Source organism: Anser cygnoides, chromosome 7 (genome assembly GCF_040182565.1).
Source record: "Anser cygnoides isolate HZ-2024a breed goose chromosome 7, Taihu_goose_T2T_genome, whole genome shotgun sequence".
In the NCBI taxonomy this organism is placed as follows: Eukaryota; Metazoa; Chordata; class Aves; order Anseriformes; family Anatidae; genus Anser; species Anser cygnoides.
In genome coordinates this window covers 15,556,382-15,569,270 of record NC_089879.1, presented here as the reverse complement: position 1 = coordinate 15,569,270, position 12,889 = coordinate 15,556,382, and the positions used below count along the sequence as shown (strand labels likewise).

Here is a 12,889-nt window from a genome sequence, read left to right as displayed (position 1 = left end):
CCCACTTAATGAACAGAAGTAAATGAAACTTCTTTTTTTTTATATAACTATAGTATATCAAAAAGGAGAAAATTATCCTTTTATTGACATCAGTCATATCAACAACCTATTCATTTTCTTTTTCTTTGCAAGTCTTTCTAAGTGTCAACAAAGATGCAAAGTGAAGGAAACATACTTTTGGCTTACCATTAGGATTGAATATACTTCTGGCCAGCTGAATCCTTTCAGAATGTACATATTTGGTTTGGCTAAATTGACAAATAATGCTGCAAGCTAATTTTCAAAATAAAACTACTAAAATTTCTATGGATTATGACATTTGCAGAGCATGGAAGGTGCATTTAAGTACATCTACAAAACATCTGCATTTAATCTGTGATGTCTATAAAAAAAAAAAAAGATTATCAGAGTTAATCTTCGGTTGTTTTGCACGGCAAATCATGATTTAAATGACTGGGGCTGATTCTGCAACTATTACTCATGCAAAAGTTCCAGTTGACTTCAGTGACAGTTCACAGAGACAAGGATTAATTGCATAAATAAGAGTTTCAGGATTAGGGCCAATACCCTTTATCCCAAATGGCTATGAAAAGATTGTATAGTTCCATCAGCATCGGCATTGGAAATATGTATTTTAAGTCCATAATTCAACAATCCTTCAGATTCATAATAAAAATAAAAGTATTTACCAATCCTGTAGATAAGTTTTCAAGCTTGACTTTGAAGATAAAGAAGTAAGAAAGGCAGAGATTCTGAGAGTATTTGGAATGATTTTGGCATTGATTTGACAGCATGTGAAATATAACTGCTCTGGCAAGCATATCTCTATGCAAGAGAAATTTTCTCTTTGATTAGGTGATTACTGAAGACCAAATAAATACATATAAACTCTGAGGCTCATATATATATATATATATATATGTATATATAAAATGAAGGCAAATACAACTGTCTCATAAGATTAAAATAATTTACAGCTTACTGTGGTTTTATTAGGATGGAAGGGACTAACTTAAGGGGTCTTCCTTTCTTTCTTCCTTCCAAGATTCTCCTTCCAAGACAATCCACATTGCTGCCCCTCAGGTCTGGAGTAAAAAATACCATCTGCAAATAAGGGGTGTGAATCTCCTATGGGCACTTAGATCAAGGGGTGCTGAAGTGTTTTACAGTCTTTACCTGTCTTCTCTCTAGTCAGCTCTGAACCATGATTGCAGCAGAGCACCACAGGAATCACTGATTGCAGCATGAATCTAAAGGTCTAACCCGTCATTACAGTAATTACATCTTTTTCTTTATCTCTCGTTTCTCAGCAGAAAAGGGTTTTATTGACTGAAGGCCCTGTTCTTTATGCTATCGAATCCTGCATTTCAGATTAGCTCTAGACTAGAATACTGAGGGCATATGGAGGAGGAATCAGGTTGCACAAATACCACTGAATCAGAATATTATTTCTCACAGAGTGTATCTGTGCACATTTTAACGCATGCAGCATCCCAATATGTATATGAAGTTGAAAAATAAAATAGAAATTGTTTTAATAACCATTAGCTAAAACAGAGTAACAGCAAGGTACGCTGGAGCTCTGAGGACATGTTCTGCTGTTTGTGCCTTAAGTAACTTTACAAAACAACTTATGATGCACATTTTAGATTTTCTGCTTTTTTTCCATTCATTTCATTTCTTGATATTTTAAAAAATAGTTTGATTTTCAGTCTAATGTTGGCCTTTTCTGTTCATTGTTTTAAAAAACGGAAAGGAGAAGAATGTGAAAGAAATACTGCTATCTGAAGATATATGGAAGACAAATGTTTGTACTTGTGTTGTACAAATACATTAAAGATGTACAATGCATCTCTAACCCATATTTTAGTTACATTTTAAATGCTATATGATTACATTTAAAGTGTATGCACTTATAAGGAATGGACATTACTGTTTCCTGGATGAATATGTATGCAGAAAAGCTGACCTATGCAACAAATTTCCATCAACACTGCAGAAAGTTAGCTAGTCATTGTCCAGCATGATCAATACAAGATGCTGGAGACATGAGCACAGAAAATGAAGCCACATCCTACCTAGTTTGTTGCATTTTCTCCTGCATATACAGTAGCCTGGGCAGCTAAACACTGTATAGATAAGTAGCTTCTAACCCTCATTAACTGGTTTTGTCCATATTGGCAGCTTTTATACATTCAGAAACAGGAAGATCCACAGGTCTCTCCAGGTTGCCCCCGCATCTGTGCAGTATTACAGTGCGTACATCTAATGATATACAATTGACTCCTGTGCATCTCAGTAAAATTCAGTTTGCTACAGTGCACCACAAGCTTTAGACAGAAAAACAAACAAACAAACAATGGCAACAACAACAAAAAACAACAGAAGTTGGCATTTTGCTTCTTGTTAATCACTTGATTTATTGTATTGCCAATGGGCTTTCTATTGAATTGAGCGTGCCTACAGAGTGCGGCACATCCTGCTGACAAAAGTGTGAGTTAGAGCTCTAATATTTGTATACAGTCTCAGTGGGAAAGAAATGTGCATGGAAAGCACAGTGGGGAGAAGCAGGAAGTGAGGACAAAGTAAAGGAACAGGTCCAATAAAAGGACAGATGAAAATGAGGAATAATAAATTGAAAAACATTAGTTAAAAAATTGAATTGCTGACAAAGCAAATTACATCTGTTGATATTTATTGAACAGACCTGAAGAAAACAGAGTGATCTGAATTGCTGTGAGGGCCAGTTCTCCCAAGAAGGGGAGGTGCCAATACATCAATGCCAATTTCCTTATTGCAGAATTTTCTGAGAATAACAAAAGGTTTGGCATGGAAGGTCATAGACCATCCTATATGCTAAGAAAGTCAAGAACAAACAGAAAACTGGAGCCAAGCTTCAGTTTTAATAAAAGCTTTGCCTGGCTCCAGTTTTAACATAATATTAAGAAAATACAGATGCCAAGATGTATTAAACACATCTATACGAGATAGTCTTTTGGGCTTGGGACAAGAAGGTTTTGGACCATATTCAGATACTATTCACTGCAGAAAAAAAAAAAGAAAAAAAAAAAAGTAGAGCTTCTATTTGTGTTCCACACCATTTTATCAGTCCCTTCCACCATCACGTTTTTCAGGCAGGAGCATAAATAGATGCTTTTTTTTTTTTTGCAGTATCTCTCAATTAAATCATAGCTTTAAGTTTACTTTGTAACGCTAAGTGCTACACTGAAATGTTACAATATAATTAAAAAAAAAAAAAGGTAGATAGTAACCTAAGAGAAAGATTTCAGGCAGGTATACTGCTTTACTTTCAGTTATGGATTTTGAATTACATTTTACTTCTGACTCCTGTGAATATCTGTAAATCTGTCAACAAGAAAAAAACAGAGAGAGAAAAAGAGAGAGAAAGGGTGCCTGTCTCTTGAGCACACGTAGCAGAAGCAGTGGATTGAGGCACTGATATGAATGTAGATGCTGCTGCATGGAGCTGAACAGAAGTAGCAGTCCCTGGATTCATCCTCAGTTATGTACAATGGTCCAGACTGTCACAGTCCACTGGTACAGGTCTTTCAATTATCTGTGTTGGTTCACCTCATAAATATGCTTCATACCCACAGAACAGAAGATTAAAAGTCAGTGCAGTTATCATAGAATAGTTTGGGTTGGAAGGGGCCTTTAAAATCATCCAGTACCAGGCCCCTCTGCCATAGGCAGGGACAAACTTCCACTAGACCAGGCTGCCCAAAGCCCCATCCAACCTGGTCTTGAACACCAGGGATGGGGCATCCAGAGCTTCTCTGGGAAACCTGTAAAAGTGCCTTGCCACCCAGATAGTGAAGAATTTCTTCCTTATATTTATTCTAAATCTACCATTCTAAATCTTTAAATTTCAATTTAAAGCCATTACCCCTTGTCCTATTACTACATGCCCTTGTAAAAAGTCCCTCTCCAGCTCTCCTGTAGGCCCCCTGTAAGTACTGGAAGACCACTATACAGTCTCCCCAGAGCCTTCTCTTCTCCAAGCTGAACAACGCCAGCTCCCTCAGCTTGTCTTCACAGGAGAGGTGCTTCAGCACTCTGATCATCTTCATGGCCCTCCTCTGGACTTACTCCAACAGGTCCACGTCTTTTGTCTGGTAGCAGGTTCCATTTAATAACATTTAATAAAAAATGCCAAATATAACATTAATTTGTAAAATGGCAACAGCTACCTGAAAACTTTCCACAATAGAAAATTCAACTGTACAGTCTAATTAATCAAAAATATCTGCATGCATGCAAAATGAAGTCCACATCTTCTATTGGCCTATCTATTAGACTTTAAAAGAATGGGCAAAGAGTTTTTTCATCACTAGTGTCTTCCTTATCAAATACATCTGCTGCCACTTTTAAATTTCTTCTGTTCAATTTGTCCCAGAAGCCTACTTAAGAAGCTGGGGAGAAGCTGAAACATTTGAATGTTTGCCACATCCCAAAACTTGAAGACCATAACATATTGACAGCTATGGTATTAGAAGATTAATCAAGACAAATTCCTTCACTGGCAAGAGTCAGAAGCCATTGCTAGAAAGCTAACTTCGATTATTCAAATTGTCCTCATGGCAAGCAAGCTGGCAGGCTCATGGCTATGAACGCTTGTTACAGCTTGCAGTTAGTAAAAAATGGCTGAGTGGCGGCAACAATAAAGCACATAGCTCTACATAATATATTGATTATCTATCTGGGAAGTGCAGTGGTAGCACTCATCTTTTCAAACCTTAAGCACCGCTAGCCACTTTCTCTTTATTTTCTCATCATTACTACACACTTAGACCAAGAAAGCAGCAGGAAAGTCCCAAGAGTGGCAGTGCTTGCCCCTAATTGCCCAGAGTCCATCAGACTGCATGAGTAACCCTCTGTGTTGCAAGAATGTCAGACAACAAGGAAATATAAGAAACATAAAAGATGCAGAACAAGTGACAGTTCTGTTGAAGTAAGAACTTGCCCCAGTCACTGTACAAAGGCTTTCTTTTCCAAATTCCTCTTATCTCAGTTGCCAGTCCCAGTAACTGCAGCTTTCTATAGGCATTTTTATACATACATTAGAGAAAGTGATGTATATTGAAAAGCGCTATAAAAATGTGAAAAATCATAATAACATAGGATACAAGGACAGAGGCTTTATACAGAACTTTCTCATGAGAACAGATAAGATTAATTACAACAAAATGTAATAAGTGCTGACAACATTAACATAGGTTTGGCAAAGAAGCTTACATCTTTTTATTTATGAATCACTAGCGTAAAGTTTAACCCTATTTTTTTTAAATGCAGATGTTGCCACATTAAGATTAAAAATATATCTTCTAGGCTACTCCAAGGCTAGCTGTCTTACCATCACTTTGCTCAGGAGAAACTAGGTTTTGGAGATGGCCAGTCAAGTCTCTGTGGGTATAAGTTTTGAAGATCAGTGAAGCTTTGTTTCACAAATATTTTACTTAATACCTGTTAGCTAAATTTTCCTTTCAGTAAAAAGCTTTTTGCAAGCTTTTGGGTAAAAGCAGGCAAAGGAAAGGTAGAAAACCAGACACAACTGTACATTAAAAAACAATGAAATACTTTAAGAGTAAGCTATGGGAAGAAAAACAAATTTGGTACATTTCCAGCATTTAAATCAGTAAGATTTCAGGTATGGAACTACATCTTCATGTGTGAGTACAGATGCAAGAAAACATGTAGTAGTAAAATCTCATCCTTTAAATGTATGTAAATGACTATTTCAATACTCCTATTATTTCACATTTAGTATTTTTAAATATTATTATATTATTAATTTTGTGCACCCAACCTTGCAGCAGTGTTATAAATTATCACTAAAGAAAATAGATAATAATGTTTGATATTAAATGTAGAGTACCATACTCCTTTTTTTCTCTTTTTTTTTTTTTTCCCAGTTTGAGAATGATCACATTTAGATGAGAAATCTACAGTTTGGATCCAAAAGGTTAGAGTATTATTGGTTTCATGCTACCAAATGGTATACATTGAAAACTTTGATATCTAAAATGGTCTGCTTAGCTCAGACAGAAAATTACCACATCAGTCTTTGAAAGATCCAAAACTTACAGTCACATTATTTGATATACAGAGAATCTGTTACTATCCATATTTTGTTATTAAAGGAAATCCTGGATTGCTAACACTGTAAAATAGAAAGAATTGTAAGAAGATTTAACTACAGCTAATTGTATCACTATCTATATCTTGCAAAACATAATCCTGTGAAAGGTTACTAATACACATACTTCTATTTAAATATCATTAGACCTGTTCATATGATTAGGCACTCCCTGCAGAATTGGAGCTGAAGTCTTGATCCTGCATATTCTTGAAAACAATGATGCTCCACACGAATGCAGCAGGCTATCTGTAGGCTGCCAAGAAACTCCAGGATTGGAATCTAAATCTGGATAATTAATCCATCATTCTTTGTACTTGAGATTTCGAATTTAGTCAGTTACTACATACTGAAAAAAAACCCACAACCCACAGTTCAATATTTACATTATGTTAATATACTAAGAATGACTTGTAAACGAAGAAAGAAGTGGTTGAAACAATCTCAAGCCCTTTCCTAGGTTTAAGTAAATAACAGATAACATTGAGAGAAATAAACGAAGAAAAAAGGTACCGCGTTAACTCTGAGCCAGTATTTACTATTGCAATATGTTTCACATAGGAAAGAAAACTTAAAAATAATCTACATGCAGATGCATACAATTAGTTTAAGACTCCAGTGGCAATACAGATCATTCATTTTTTGCCACCATCTGAAAAAAGCAACTTTGAATCTCATTCTTCACTCAATATCCCTGGTGTAAAATATTAGATTCTGTTCTTAAATCTGATGTAGAATGAAGCTAAATGCATTCTCTTGGTTTCAGGCTCAAATTCAAATGCTGAAAAAGTACTCATTCAGAGATAAATTTTTCCAGTTTCTATTTTTGGCATTTTAAAAGTACATGTCTCTTTCAAAGTTCTTCCTATTATACAGTGGAAGCACACTTTGCTAGAGAAGTGGAAATGATGTGCAAGCACATCAGGTAAAATTCTAAGGACATTTCCACATTCAGAGGATACAAGACATTGGTATTTCACTGTTTCTCACCACTGCTGAGAAAGCAGTTAAAGCTGCACTGTATTTTACGAAAATACATCAAGAAAACAAACAAAAAATAACTTCAAATATGAAAGTACTGTATAAAGTAAGTATCTAAAGGGTTTCTTTTCACCCAGTTGCATTGCTGCAATTGATTTAAAATATCTTAAATTTTTTTTGTGATATTTTAGACAAGATTACAAAGCAAACAAACAAAAAAATACTTATGAAAATATACTAGGGAGCTGCATATTGCGCGAGACAAATATACCTTAATGATCTGCTGAGATTTAATTGTGAGAGAAACAAATTAGATGTTAGAAATTTCTTTGTAAGAAATCAAGTCTTAAAATGGTCAAGAAATCTGTAAGAACACAAGAAGGAAAAGTACATAAAGAATATAAATGTGCTCCTTCTCTCTCATGCTTTTTTTTAATATGCACATACGGTGGAAAGGGCTCAAGGGTTGAGATAAGGACAGGGAGATCACTCACCAATCATCATCATGGGCAAAACAGCATACAGACCCACCATAGGGAGATTAATTTATTGTCTACCACTAGCAGATTAGAATGGTGCAAAACAAAAAGAAAAGTTAAAACGCCTTCCCCCACCCCCTTGCCATACACTTTCTTCTACCTTTTCCACCTGAGTGGTGCAAGGGAATGGGTCAGTGCCTAAAGCTTTGTCTCCACCACTCTTTCACAGTCGCTCTTTGTCCCTGCTCCAGTGTGGGGTCCCTCCCATGGGATGCCGTCCTTCCCAAACTGATCCTGTGTGGGCTTCCCACAGGCAGCAACTCTTCAAGAACTGCTCTAATACGCATCTCTACCACGTGGTCCATCTATCAGAATCAAACTGCTCCAGCACGGGTCCCCCACGGGCGGCAGCTCCCCCCAGATCCCCTGCTCCTGCGTGGGCTCCTCTCCACGGGCTGCAGCTCCGGCCCGGGGCCTGCTCCTGCGGGGGCTCTTCATGGGCCGCAGCCTCCTCCAGGCCACATCCACCTGCTCCACCGGGGGCTCCTCCACGAGCTGCAGCGTGGAGATCTGCTCCACGTGGGACCCACGGGCCGCAGGGGGACAGCCTACTCCACCAGAGGCCTCTCCACAAGTCACAGGGGAACTTCTGTTCTGGCACCTGGAGCACCTCCTGCCCTACTTCTTCACTGACTTTGGTGTCTGCAGAACTGTTTCTCACTCTTCTCTCCCAGCTGCTGTTGCGCAGCACTTTTTTTTTCCCCTTTTCTTAAATCTGCTCTCACAGAGGCCCAACACACTGGCTCAGTTTGGGCCAGCAGCAGGTCCCTTTTGGAACTGGCTGGAGCTCGCTCTGATCTGACATGGGGCTGGTCTCTGCTCAAAGAGGCCACCCCTGAACCCCCCACCGTCGCCACATAAAACCAATACACTGTCCAATTCATGTTAATAAAAGAAAGGAAAATGATTCAGCTGCAATATGTTAGCCATTACTCTGTGCTTTCCAAGTTCTGTTTCCACCATATTTTCCCCTGAATTTATTTAACATTTTAAATTATATTTGTTTCTTTACTCTGGAAGTGTCTTGACTGAGGAGGATACATGAAGAACATGCACTGATTGAGGGGGGTGATTCTCCCCCTCATCTCCACTCCATGAGACCATACCCAGAGTGCCGCATTCAGCTCTGGGGCCTGACGTGGCCCCAGAATAAAGACGTGGACCTGTTGGAGTAAGTCTAGAGGAGGGCCATGAAGATGATCAGAGCGCTGAAGCACCTCTCCTGTGAAGACAGGTTGAGGGAATTGGGGTTGTTCAGCGTGGAAAAGAGAAGGCTCTAGGGAGACCATATAGTCTTTAAAGTACTTACAGAGGACCTACAGGAAAGCTGGGGAGGAACTTTTGTTTTTTATGGGAGACCTGCATGAGAAACATTTATTTCTATGTGGAGAATTAAAATATATATATACATTTTGGTGGAAAGTAAATAATGCCAATGTCTTAAAGCACTATAAAAATGTCAGAAAAACAGAGTTTTATACTTTGACCTTCGCAACATTTTTTGTATAATTTAGTAAATATTTACAATATTTTCAGCCAAATCATTTATTTAAAGATTACCAATATTTTGTCATCTATTTTCTAAACTTTAAATAAAATCTAATTGGGGGAGACAGGAAGTCAACACTTTTCCAAACATCTGTGTTCTGATGAGTCAATGTTTTCTAACAGAAAAAGGCTGCATCAGAATTACTTGCCAATTGTAATTTGCAGAACAAATGAACTTTTACTGCTTGAAGCTCAATAGCATCAATATAGCTCTGAGACCGAGAAACTAAACTCTAGTATTTCATTCATCGATGTAAATAATTAAAAACCCTTGTTAAGAGCTATCTTTTGTAATTCTATTAAGACAAAAACTCATACAAGTCTTCACTCAGTGAAGAATTTAGCCTACAGAATCAACCTCTGGTGATGAAGACCACAAGGGAAAATCGCAGACATATCAGACCTCAGGTGGAATTTACAGCACTGTATTCAGGAAAATGTAATTTTCCTCCTGTAGATTGAGTAAGTTTTATTTGGAGTCATGGAGAAACAGTAACAAGGCCCTGCATGAAGCCAATTTCACGATCATTTTTTAGAAAGATACTCTGTCTATACTGTTATGAATTCACTGCAGTCCCTCATATTTAAGTACAAGACTGCAAAACTATCTTTTATCATCAAACTACTTTTCAGCCTTATTTCCAACACTGTCAAAAATTGCTTTATAGCCGCACATTTCTGAGAGCTGGTGATTTTTGTTAAAGAAGATTTAAATAGCTCTTATAAGCTGTTAATGAAATATGGAAGCAAAGTCTTATGAATTCCAAACTATGCCATTACTTAGATTAACTTTTATAAAAATCCCAAAAGCACTTTTCTAACTGCTGAATGGGTGACTTCTTTGGCTACCTTAAGTTATCAGATGCATGAGAAAGATTTGCCAGGAAGGAATTTGAAAGATGATTTCATATCCCATCAAAATGTGAAATAGATGTAAAAAGCTCATGGCAAACTGTATGCTCTGCTGTAGGTAAAAGGGTTTCTTTTACCATTTAGTTTCCTCTCCATTCCCTTTCACATAATACTTTGACTTTTTGGTTCATTCCCTATCTACCCTGTGAAGATCTTTGCCATTTTCCTTCTATTTTTTCTCCCTTCCATTCTCCTGTTCTTTTCTCATCTTGTGACAATGATACCTCATGACCTCAACTAGCATGTAGAAGGAAGAACAGTAACTCTAAATACAAATGTCTGACAGTATGGAAGATGTTCACAGTCAGAAGTCTTCAATTTTTAAACTACTTCTTAATATTTTCTTTAAGATATGCTTCTTTTGATTAGCTCTATGCATATTTCAACACATACTACTCTAAAAACATTCTCAATAGTTGTTATTATTTCGGTGCCAGACAGCCTTGCATTACACCTAAGTTCAAATTAAGTTACTGAAAATGAAATTGCTAAATGTTGCGGGAACCATGAGTTGCCCAACAGATATGAACACCGTGAAGTATGTGGCAGGCAGTACAGAGCAAGTGGAATGCTCAGCACATATAATCAACAGGAAGCTCTCTGCAGATATTAAAAGCAGTGTCAAGTTATTGGCAGTCATTACAAACCCTGTCAAGTGTTCTGGACATTATAAATAGCAGTAACAACTAGAAGGGTATTACAAATTCTGTATCAAGTGTGGAAGGGAGTCCTATTTGGATTTCAAGGATGACATTCTGAAAAACTGCTCTCAGTTTCATTTCATCTGTAAAATTTGCAGGCAAATTCATTGGCAACCTGGAAATACCAATTAACAGTCCTTAATTGATTCTTCTGATCATTCCACCATTTTCAGGAGGAGTTTTCCTGCTGGGAAATGGATCTCTATTTAGATACCCATGCTGGGTCTCTGTAAAGTGAGAGCTTAATATTTGAGAGGGATTGGAGATTTTGAAATGTTCATTAATGCAGACTACTGGAAACTTCTCTCCCTTTCCCTCACAAGAGCACATTCCTTAAGATCCAGGCAGGTATCTGTGCTTCCTTAACAGTTCAGCCGCTGGACCATTTGTGGTCTACAGCCTGTAACATCTCTCCCAACTTCTAAAGGTCAGCATTGGTTGTTGTTAAAACCAAATTTTTTGTTATGACTCTAGTCAACCCTGATCTCCCTTCTGCTAGAAATGTGTTAGCAACACACAGAACTCCTCTTGTGGTTATCAGAATAAAAGTGTGTCATCCCTTTTGTTTCCGTATGGCATTAGCAAAGTCTCCACCCAGCAATTTTCTGTCATTCAAGAAAGTCAAAGTTTCTGTGATTAACGAAGTATTCGTCAAATTATATTTCTGATCATGGAATCCACCAGCACAATCTCAGGCAAGGATATTTTCTCTGTACTATATGATCCCTTTAAAATCTCTGGTTTTTTCGTCTGTCCTTTGCTATACAGTGTTTGGCAAGAGATTAATTTTCTTTACTCATTCATACATTTTTTTGTTTGTTTGTTACCTCATACCATATCCATCATGTTTGCTATGGTGGAAAAAGTTTCTCAGAAAGTGATTCACATAAAGAATTTGCCTAACTAAAGCTCACTGTAAAAATCCTAGTACCATGTCCTGGGGATGAATAAAGTGTATAGTACAGGTTTATAAAAATGAAAGATACAAAAATGATATCTGACACTTATGTCAGAGATTTAGCTGAAAGGAACTGAAAGGAGCATTCTCTAAATCCCTGTAGCAATCCTCAGGTTCATGCAATATACAACTTAGAGCTACCATTATATATTGATATATTTATATATTAAGCAACATGCATTTAGAATTTAAATCTGGACAAAGGTGTTCTCTAAATATATGTATTGTTCTGGATGAAATAAGAAAACTGTAATTTTTCCATTCTCTTTCAATATTAGTTGCATTTTCTGTGCAATATATCTGAATTCATTGTCCCTACAAGAAAACCAGAGTTACTAACTTTTTGCATCACTTAAACAAACAAACAAAACAACAACAACAAAAACTCTTTTCTCTCTATTCCATTGCAATTTTTAATACTAAGTGAGAGTACAGCTCACCACATATCAGCTGGTTTTCCTTCAGGTTACGAAATGACAGTCCTTGTAAAGCACTAGGGTAAGCACAAACCGTTTCCTCTGCGATTCGGACCGAAGCATTTCTGGCCCATTGTAAGACCCATTTTAGATTACAGTCACAAATGAGTGAATCAGTGTTGAAATGCCTAGAAAGGCAAAGAAACATCACAACTGGTGTACGTACACTTCTCAAAAACATACTTCAACATCTGTTAGATGAAAATTATCTAACTCTAAAGACAACTATACATAGACATATAAGTAATTACAAAGATATCCTGATTAATTAATACACATTGTCCCCATTTTAATGGCTTCCAAGACATTATAGAAAAATTTTGGTTTTGGTTAGAGAACAATATCACTGATTACTGAATTAAATTTGAGTAGATGGTGGAAAGTCATACTTTAACATACATTTCCTTACTAAAAAAAATAAAAAATAAAAATACTAAAAAAAACAACTCCTTTAAGTAGAAACTTAACCATGGAAACACCCAATATACATTTTAAATCTCAGAGAGGTGCATTTAATATAAATAACTGGGAACCATTATTATAATTCCAGAAAAAGTATTTAACATGAGTGTTTTCTTGCATTCAGAATTATTAGATGATGTCGTGAAGGCAAACAT

The 12,889-nt window shown here is 36.9% G+C and overlaps 1 protein-coding gene across 5 annotated transcripts in view; it reads right to left on the bottom strand.

The window, feature by feature from the left end:
• ADGRA1 (adhesion G protein-coupled receptor A1) overlaps positions 1 to 12,889 on the bottom strand; it is a 281,000-nt gene that overhangs the window by 155,862 nt on the left and 112,249 nt on the right. For all 5 annotated transcript variants that reach the window (XM_048060556.2, XM_067000767.1, XM_048060559.2 and 2 more), the window contains one exon: positions 12,237 to 12,400. In XM_048060556.2, the coding sequence (XP_047916513.1) occupies positions 12,237 to 12,400 (164 nt within the window). The remainder of the gene's footprint in view (positions 1 to 12,236; positions 12,401 to 12,889) is intronic.